Source organism: Corylus avellana, chromosome 4, assembly GCF_965113065.1.
Source record: "Corylus avellana chromosome 4, dhCorAvel1.hap1.2, whole genome shotgun sequence".
Lineage (NCBI taxonomy): Eukaryota > Viridiplantae > Streptophyta > Magnoliopsida > Fagales > Betulaceae > Corylus > Corylus avellana.
The window spans coordinates 11,179,510-11,190,334 of NC_142493.1; the positions used below are offsets into that span (position 1 = coordinate 11,179,510).

The following is a 10,825-nucleotide window of genomic DNA, read 5'->3' on the forward strand; positions in this document are numbered from 1 at the left end:
CTTACTCTCTGCTAATTAATACACAGTCACGGAGGCACAAAACGCAAAGGGTGGTTAGTTAGCATATATATATATATATATATATATCCTCTTGAAGACCGAAAAATTAAGATGGCATTTACGTAAATTTGACAAAGGAAAGATTAGTTCCAAGTAATACCTGATTTAAGATCGAATCCAAGCTACTGCAATTATTTAAGTGATTTCAAAAGGATCTCATTTTCATTTTGAAAGGGTATACATACGGTTGTTATTAAAGGAGATGGACAGAAATTTCCTCCAAACTAGTATGGGAGAAATATCCTCAAGTCCATTTAAAATAGTGCCATGTGTTTATAGACATTTAAAAGGTACATTAAATTTTTATTGTCATTAATAGTAGCTTGTTAACTTAGACTAAATTTAATGTGTTTTTTAAATGTTTATAGACACATGGCAATATTTTAAATGGGTTGGAGGATATTTCCTCCAGATTGGTTTGGAAGAAATTTTTGTCCAAAGGAGATTATCAAGGTCATTTTTTGGTGGATTAATCCTATAACAAGGAAATTGTCTTTTAGCTTATCCTTGTAAATTTGATTTTGGCTGGATTAATCTATTTTTCTATCTTATAACTCTTGATTGGTTTCCTTTCGGAAGAAACAACTTCCAACTTTACAAACATGGTTTCTTGTTGAGTAGATCTATGGCGGAAAGGAAAACTTGAAATAACAGGTACTATAAAAATTAACAAGTACTATAAAAATACCATAAAAATTAACAACTTTTAAATACATTTTAAATATTTGAAATCTTTGAAATAAATTTTTAATATCACTACAAACATAATTGCAATAGAAAAGAGCCTAACCAATGAAAGGAATGAGAGAGGGAGAGAGAGAGAGAGAGTGTGTAGCACCTGTTATACAACTTCAAGCTTGTAGTGCCTTCTTTCTCCTTAAATTATCACACAAACCTTTTTTTCTCCTTTGGTAACAGAAAATACAAATCACAAAGATGGTTTACAAAGGATGATTTGGTGGAAGAAATAAAACAATATTGCTATGCTTCCAAAACCGTGATTGATATTATTTATATTATGAATGAACATGATTATTCCTTTCTTTTTTCCTTAATTACTCTCTAGACATTTTTTTCTGTAGGTGAAAGTTCTTCTATTCTCTTGAATTTGTCTTTTTCTTCGTCTTCAAATCTTCTTTTCTTTTCTTCTTCATCAATTTTTTTTTTTTCTCTCTATATACGTTGTCCTTTATTCTGATACTCTGTCTTTTTTGTTTTCTCCACAACTTCATTTCTTGCAAGTTTAGATGGATTACAAAAGATGAAATTTCTACTATCGTTGACAAAACAAAAATTTCATATGCACCCAAAAGTATGAAAGAAACGGGTTACAATGAACCTACTTATTTTTTTATTTTTTTTCTTTTGTCTTCAAACCTTTGGGTTCATTAATTAGTTAGATTTTTTGCCTTTTGTTTTCTTTTTCTCAAAATAAAAACATTAACAAACAATTTAAACAAAAAACACTATTAAAAATACAAAAATAGTTTTCTAATTTATGTCACGTCCTAACACTTTTACAAGTTAAAAACAAAAAAACTCCTTCCAAAGCACATTAACAAACAAAACTGTTATTTCTTTTTGTGCATGCCCTTTCTTCTCTTATTTTATTATTTTCTTCTTCTTTACATCTTTTGCTTTTTGCTTCCACATTTTCTTTTCTTTGTATATGTGCTCATTTATTCTTTTTGTTTTTTTTTAACCACATCCTATTTTCTAGCGATCGTAGATATCTATTGCAAGCCTCACCAAGTTAGCACCAATATTGAAGTTTATTATCCTTGAGTACTAGGCCTAACTATCATAGAGATGGCTTATAAAGGATAAAACTTCTAATTTCATGCATGAATAAAAATAAAAAGAGTAAAGACCTAGATGATGTGGTTAAGTTTAACCAAATCCATGAAAAGAATAAATCGGATTAAAGTTCAGATTGGATTAAATTTTAGATTAGATAAAATTTCGGATTGGATTCAAATTCATATTCTGCATATGTCTCAATATTTTGACCATAACTTTCTACTCAAATATTAGATAGAGGTGATTCAAGTGGAATTAGAAAGCTAACTAAAAATAATATAGTTCATTGTGAAATAGAATTTTCCTAATTCGGATGTTTACTATGCCAAAATTGTTCCGCAATAAAAGGATACAAATTTGGACGAATTCTGTTCCGATTTCAGACTTTTATTTGGACTGGGAAACAGATCTCCGAATTATCTAAGTTTACTAGGGCTTATAGGACTCTCCTAAACCTATAAAAGACCTCTTTGCATTCAAGAAAATGGACACAAGTCTAGAGAGCAAAATTTTACAGCTTTTCTCTTTAGTTTAGTTTTTCTTTAGGTTTAGGTTTATGTTTAGATTTTATTTTATGTGGAGCTAAATTCCGAATTAAGGTTGGGGATGAAGCCTCACCGATGAAGAACAACATCACTTTTATGTAAGTCTTTATTTATCCGATTTTATTGAGTTTTATATTTCAATTGTTTTACTTCTTTTCAATTGGATTGAATGATTCTTGGATATCTTTTGTGATTCAAGAATACACTTGATGATTTGAGATAATTCAGTACAATTGATTGCTTGATTTTATTTGCCTAAGGATTGGATATACCTTGTGATTTGTTCTATGGATATATTAGGTGTTTCAATTAAAATTGGATATCTTTTGTAATTTACGGATACATCTGATGATTTAATTGATATTAGATTCCTTTTGTGATTTGTGCAATGAATAGATACATATGATGGTTTTGATTAATTATTTGAAGTATAGTAAAACATATCTAAGATTTTAATTGTGAGAACTTCAGATAAATATTGATGAACATAGAGTATGTTGTTATGATTCGGTGAGTATGGATTCCAAGAGCTTAGTCTTTATCTTTTGTTTTATTTTATTTAGTTTATGTTTATCCTTTAATTTTCAAAACTTAAAATTCAAAACCCTTTTGGAACTAGGTTAGGATTTAATTAGTTTAGATATAAATTGATCTTTCAAAAACTCAATTTCCTGTGGGTTCAACCTCGCACTTGCAAAACATTATATTGCAAACGATTCGTGCACTTGCGAGTATTAAAATTTGCACAATAGCCCACATGATACTTTTCTTGTGCAATTGTTCTCCATCTTTTCACATGTTAGCACCTTTCATTTCTTTTGAGTTTTTGTTTTGGCTTGGCTTGGCTTAAGCCCCTAGAACTTTCTTTTTTTTTTTTTTTTTTTTTTTTTTTTCTTTTCTTATTTTGTCTTTTCTTTCATTGCATATGGTTTGGCTTGCTCTTATTTGGCTTCTCTTTTCTTTTCTATTTTTTATTTCTTTCTTTTCCTACAAAAGGCAATAATTTGTATTATAATATTATTTTAAAAAGCTTACATTTAATAATTAAACATTATTTCACAACTAAATATAAAATAAAGTATAAGAAAACTTACTTTAATATAGAAAATAAGCATTTTTTAAACTAGTTATTATCAGATGACTCGAATGTTCGATATCCTGAGCGACAGATTTTTCATCCTCTTTTAGATCATTGTTCTCAACCATGAATAGCATAGTCAACGGAATCACTGATCTCACTCACCTTCATAATCCTATATGCATACCGTATGTGGACAATGTAGTCACACTTGTGATGATCACAACAATAAGCTGCATATTTTATATCGACATTTTCAAAACAGACTTCAGAATTGTGCTTTTTGACTTGACTAAGAAAGAAGGTGCAAGTGAGGGAGTGAGCATGTCCTTTAATTTTGATGGTGCCTATAAAATGAGCACAACTAGAGTGAATCCAAAGTGGACAGTTGCTGTATACATAGATAGGCAATGTCAATGTTTTTCCCACCACACGCTTCGCAAGTGAATTGGTTTGGATTCCGGGTGAGAATGAATGCATAATTTGCCAACGAGCAGCACAAAGTCTATAATCGCACAGCGTCAAGGCATGATTCATGAAGGAAAAAATTGCATTCACAGCACTTGTAGGCTGTGAGTTCCCAGTACTGGCTTTTTGCACAGCCAGCAACCAATTTCCTCATTTAATTTCCATCACTTTCAAGGTTATTTGGGAGCTGCATGTGATGCCATTTGCTGAAATCTTCTTTCTCGCTCTCGATCTTACACACACAACCACAAAACCTAAAGGTGGTTAATTTAGTATTTAGAGTATGTTTAGCAGGGTTTGTGTTCGTAGACATTATAAAATATGCTAATAATTTGTAGAAGCTACTTGTTGGGTCTCCATGAATAAAGTAAAATTAAATTAGATGGGTCATAGTGGGTACTAATTTTTCTTTTTTTTTTCAAAGATCCTCGGAAGACTAAAAATTTAAGATGGGTCATAGTCTTATATTCAAATTTGCAGCATTTTGTTTTAAATAATAGCGTTTACATGACTACGTTGTGTAATTGGAAAACCAATCATAATAATAGCAGAGTATGAAGAAAATAAAATAGACATTAAAATAGGCTGGGTTGTAATAGGCTTTCTGTTATGGTGGTTAAAGGGATTCAATAACTATTTAGAATTTATAAAAGGGAAGACCAGCTCATAAGGGAGGTATTGAAATAGATAAGTCAAAAGTCATTAGCGTGTAAGAGGAGACCCGGGCATCTAGAATAGCCCATTTACATTCAATACAATTCGTTATTTTCAGCCCATTCAAGATTCAACCATTTTCATTCTATTCCATTATTCCAATTTATAAACACCAAAAAATATAGAAAATACATAACATTAGAGGAACAGAGTGTACATCCTTGCATATTTATAGCAGCTGTGGACTAACTCTTAACAAGGTCTGAGGAGCTGGAGAAGTTACATAACAAAACTCTAGTACAAAATAAAACAAAGACATAAAGAAAAGCAAATTGACATTTAGTGACAGTTGTTGATGTTTGGATGTGGTTTTTCATTGGGTTTTAGATCTGAAGTAATGTGGGTTATGCCTGTTCATCGATTTGGCTCAATGTTTGTTCATGCCCGCGTTGTCTTTTCGGTTGAATTTTTTTTTTTTTAATACACAAATTGGACTTCTGGGTTTGTTTCTTATGTCATTATATTAATATTGCTCAGCAGGATTGTGATTATTTAGAAGTATTTTCGACGCTTTTCTTCGAGAAGCTACTATTAGTGAATGATGGTGTGCAGTTTTAGTCCTAGTCTATGTGTACGTAATGTTTGATGAAATTCCAGAATCAGCATTTGTTTGTGCGTGTGAATTTGGATTTGTTTTCATTAATAACTTCTGATGGTAGACCGGCTTATTCTACGTAATATTCTAAGCTTATTGATACACCTTCCCTTGTTGCTCTTGATGCATATTTTTGACTTAGAATTTTTGACTTACAATTGATATCTAATACAGGGGCTGTGGCTGTGCTAGCTCATCCATGGGCACTGAAAAAACCTAGTTGCCATTATAAGGAGGCTGAAAGAGGCTGGCCTTCATAGGATGGAGGTGAAGACTAGCAGGTATATTATTTACTTTGCTAGGTCTTCTTCATTTTTATTGTTGTTTGTGGAATTTTGTTTTTGGTGACTGTCCAATCAACGGCCATAGAATGTAAAAGATTTACTTCTCCTTCTTCATCTTCAGACATGTAATAGATGTCAAAGATGCTATCTTAGGAGCATATAAAAATTCTAACAAAACAATTCCCGGAATAAATCAGTAGATGAAGTCGAGTTGTTGTTAAAATTCATCATTTGTATTGTTTCGACTCGTATTTGTTATAATGTTTTTATATTTTAGTGCATAGATGAGATGTTGGTTTTGTTTCTACACGACGGTAGAAAATTGGTTCCAGCCATTATTGCTGTATGGATTGTGTGCCATTCGTGGTGTGATGCTTAGGTTTATCTTTTTCATTTATGTTTTTTCCACCGAAATTCCTAACAATTTTCCAACAAACACTAAAAATTTAGACCCATTCTTTCTTGAAAACTCGAATCTTCAAACCCTAGACCACCAAATTCTTATAAGATTCACAAACAGAAAATATTGTACAGTGTACTCTTTATAACACTGCTCAAGGGGTACTATTAATGTGCACTGTTCATACAGAATTTTAAAGGGGGCTCCCGCATGAGTTGTGGCAAGGACTTAATCTACCATTGCTTGTCTTGTGATTGACCAATGAAGAGAGGCAGAATGCAGAGTTTGAAGCCATCAGGCTGAAGCTTTCTAATATCTCTATTAATCAGGGAGGAATTCAAGTTTCTATTGAGAGTACGTAATAGTTGTGAGTTGAATATTCATCTTGTTTATCAAATTCATTTTCACCTTCTCAATATTTTTGGCATTTCTTCTGTCATATTTAACTAATTGTTTTTCTTGAAGATAGATATGCCTAGAAAGGTAGATGTTAGACAGTGAAGGATCTAACAAGATGTAGAGAATAGATGATTGTCTTTTTTTTTTTAATTAATGAGATTCAATTTGAGTTCTAACTTAAATAAAAGCTAATCTAAATTTTCATATTAGGTTTAAGTTTTTGTTGCTTACTGGGACAATGTTCTTTCAAAATTGTCAACTCAAAACTACGTTTACCCTTAAAAATGTTGTTTACTGATTTTACTTAATTTGTCAAGGCAAAATGGGTCATCTCCTGTGGAGGCAGACGCATGCCTTTATTTATTTATTTATTTTAGTTTCATTTTTGTTTTTTAGATTTATTTTCTTGGGAAAATTGTGATTCATGCGATGAATTCATGGGCATTGAGTGTGATTTTAATCTAAACAGATTTAAATCACAAGCTCTTGTAGCCGTGCATGACGTAGTGAATGGGGAATAAGATCAAAATATTTTTTGAGCTTTAAAGTTTTGATCTTTGCTAATGGAAATGGTAAGTCTTCGTTGTCCTTTACTTTGTGCTTTGATGCTTGAAGACATGCAATGAGTAAAATATCTTCATTAGCATGAGTTTTAGTCATAATGAATGTATATTGAATTAAATTGTATACAATAAGGTTCTCCCTCCATGTCTCTCTCACATAAACAAATGCAACTAATCTAACCAAATGCTTCCAAGAATACATTGAGGATGAGCTGCGAAATCACAATTTTTACAGCAATAGAACCAAAGCTTTTCATCTCTTTCTTTTTCACAAATTTGACAATAATGTTCATCAGAGTTGTCTTCAACGGCATAAGTGAGATATAGGAGATGTGCGTCATATCTATGCCTAGTTACTAGCGGAAGAGTAGCACATTTAATGCACAAGCGGAACCCACAAGTAGTGCAATCAAATGTCCGAGTGCCACCGAATGTCCAAGTGCCACCGAATCTTTGACCATAAGCATTGCACATTGTTTGATCAAAGTCACCAAGGAAGAGGCAGTGCTGGTGACCTTTATGTTTAAAAACTTCTGGAATTAAAATACATTGAGCATCAAATGATTCTTTGTCACACCAACGGTTGTCACATTTGTATTTGAAGCCACTTCGTCTTCGTTTGCAAGTCCCACAATAGGACCAGTACCCATTGAAATGTAGGGTGAGCGGGTGTTCGTGATGTAATGGTCTCATAACCTTTTGAGGTAGTTTAGTACATCTTATATGGAGAGAAAAGTTGTAATGTGTACAGTCGTAAAACGGGGACAACACTATAAATTGCATGCACCCCTTACAACGCTTGACATCCAAGAGCTCTTCATTTTTAAGGATTAATTTATGTTGTGGAAGATTTGAATGTTGGATCTCTTGAGGGGCAACTTTTTCATCCTCTTTTAGATCGTTGCCCTCGACCAAATGAGTAGCATAGTCAATGGAATCACTTGTCTCACCCACAACCCTAAACCAATATGCACACTGTAAGTGGGCAATGTAGTCACATTTGTGATCATCACAACAGTAAGCTGCATACTTTATATCCACCTCCTCATAACAGACTTGGCACTTGTGTTTTTTGCATTGGGGAAGAGAGAAGGTGCAAGTGAGGGAGTGAGCATGTCCTCTAATTTTGATGGTGCCTAGAAATTTACCACAATTAGAGTGAATGAAAATTAGACAGTTGCTACAATGACTGGCAAAGTCACTGCGTTTCACACCACACGCTTTGCAGGTGAACTCAATTGGATCTCGAGTGGGGATGAATGCGTGTGGGTTACATTTGTCAGCACTAATACTTCTCCAACGAGAATCACATTTGATGTCGAGTACATATTCACATATGAAACATTTGTAATAGTAGCGTCCACTTAAAACCTTAAAGCAAGCACTGCAATGATTTTGAGTCTCTACTGGTACTTCGAGACGAAGTTCATGGTCTGAGAAGTGCAGAGGGTGTGTTGTTTTGTAGGGTAATTGTGCACATGGTTGATGAATGAGGAAGGTGCAGTTGGGGAAGTAGCATTTGTAAAAGTTAATGTTGTTGTTGCTGTTACCTAACATTAACAAAGACGATACTGGTTCCTCGCACAATGAGCAAACTACTACTTTCTTCTCATCTCCGTTCTTCTCCACCTCTTTCACGGATATCAAGTGATGTCTATTCCTCAAATCATGTGCCTCTATCTCTCTCTTGGGATCGGTTGGCTCGAGGCATGATTCATGAATCAAAAAAGCGCATGTGTTCCTGCATTGGTAGCCGCGACTTCCCAATACTGACTTTCCGCACAACGAGCAATATTTATATATACTTTCCAACTTATCTATGAGCTGCAAGTGATGCCATTGCTCGCCCGCCATCTTAGTCTATTATGATAATATACAGTCACAGAGGCACAAAACCCAAAGGGTGGGATTAGCATTGAGATATATATTGTGATAGGATGATATATATGTAGGGCATTTGTTGGGTCTTCACTCTTCATGAATTAATGAAGTCAAATTAGATGAATATATAATTTGTGGATGCACATTTTTTATTAATTAACAAACCTTTATATATTATATATCCTCTAGTTGAAGACCGAAAAATAAAGATGGCATTTACGTAAATTTAACTAAGGAAATATTAGTTCCAAGTAATATTACCTCGCCCACAAACTGATTTAAGATCGAATCCATGATTAATCATATTTCAAATATTTGATTTTGGGACGTGGATTAATCATATATATAACAAGGAAATAATTTAACAATTTCTGAGCTTTTTCAAAGTCTTTGAAATACATGTTAAATATCACTACAAACACAATTGCAATAGAAAACCTCATAAACAATGAAAGGAAAGAGAGAGAGAGAGTAGAACCTGTTATACAACTTCAAGCTTGTTCTACCTTCTTTCTCCTTAAATGATCACACAAACCTTTTTTTTCTCCTTTGATAAAAAAAAATACAAATCACAAAGATGGTTTACAATGGATGATTTGGTAGAAGAAATAAAACAATATTGCTTTGCTTCTCAAACTCATGTGATTGACATGATTTATAATCAACATAATTATTCCTTTCTTTCTTCCTTAATTACTCTCTAAACATTCTTTTCTTTCTATTCTCTTGAATTTGTCTTTTTCTTCGTCTTCAAATCTTCTCTTCTTTTCTTCTTCATCAATTTTCTCTCTCTCTCTCTCTATGTACATATATAGTTCTCTTACTCTTATCTTTTTCTTGTTCTTCACAACTTCGTTTCATGTTTACAAAAGATCAAATTTCTACTGCACCCAGCAAATCGTGTCAAAAAACAATTGAGCATTTTTCAGTTTTATATATATATATATATCCAAAAATTCATCCGAAGCAAAGCGGGCTTGCTAGTCTGCAAAATCATTTTCCAGTTGGCTAGTTAAACTCTTAATTGTTTTACTTCTGTTTTAGTCGTATTCTAAAGGCTTGGAGAGTGTTTGATCAAAATGGAATTGCAATCTGCTTAAATTAATGAGGAATATATAGAAGTAAAACAATTAAGAGTTTAACTAGCCAACTGGAAAATGATTTTGCAGACTAGCAGGCCCGCTTTGCTTCGGATGAATTTTTGGATGTTAGTGCATCACAAAAAGAATAGAAAGGGATTAACAGAAGATTCTTGGGGAAGCACTACTTTTAAGGGAAAGTCAATTCTCATTCAATTGTATCTTTAAGCTCGCTAATTTACAGCCCTGATATTGCCTAGGAGCATATTTGAGATTGTGTTTGAAAAATAAATCTTTCAAATTAAAATGTGTTTTTGGGCAAAAGCTTTATTTTTAAGCTTTTTCCAAAAGTGGGTTTTGATCATTTTTTTTGCCCTTAGTAGCACTTTCAATTTCTCTTACCAAACAAGTACTTTTTCATACGAACTTTTTGAGTTTTAAACCTACTTTTAAAATCTCAAACGTACATTCAAACAGGCTCTAAGAATGAACCTCTAGAATTAGTGAGCAAATTTAAAATCTCATAACATTCTTGTGGCTCTTACTCCCTCTCTTTCATAATGTGTTTGTGTGTAAACTAAGCTTTGAAAAAGCTCAATTGTAGTCATTAATATAACTAGTTCAGGTTTTCACAGTTAATGTGCAATTGAGGAATAGTTGATAGAGTGGTCCATATCAGAAGGAACCGGATCCTCTCAAGTTCATTTGAATTAGAGAGTATCCAGTTAGTTATATTATTTGATGAGTATTTTTATTTTTTCACTTTTTGAACTAATATTGAAAAAAAATACTCATTTAATATAAATAGATATTATCAAATTCAAATGAACCGGAAAAGATCTTAATTCGTATTGAAAAAGATGAAGAAAAGTCACTTAAAACATGCAGTTTGGACATGTGCATTAGGAGCAATTAATGGGTCACAGAAAAAGAGTTATTTAAGCTCAAGGAGTGAAAAT

The 10,825-nt window shown here is 32.7% G+C and overlaps 1 protein-coding gene across 1 annotated transcript; it reads right to left on the reverse strand.

Annotated features, from left to right (window-relative positions):
* Positions 1-7,077: 7,077 nt before the first annotated feature.
* On the reverse strand, positions 7,078-8,760 carry LOC148586294 (uncharacterized). Its single transcript, XM_088515550.1, has one exon. The coding sequence runs from the start codon at positions 8,758-8,760 to the stop codon at positions 7,078-7,080; it is 1,683 nt and encodes a 560-aa protein (XP_088371676.1).
* Positions 8,761-10,825: the final 2,065 nt, after the last annotated feature.

Excerpts from the sequence above, each read along its gene's own strand:
- LOC148586294 (XM_088515550.1), bottom strand. The coding sequence starts at position 8,760 with ATGGCGGGCGAGCAATGGCATCACTTGCAGCTCATAGATAAGTTGGAA.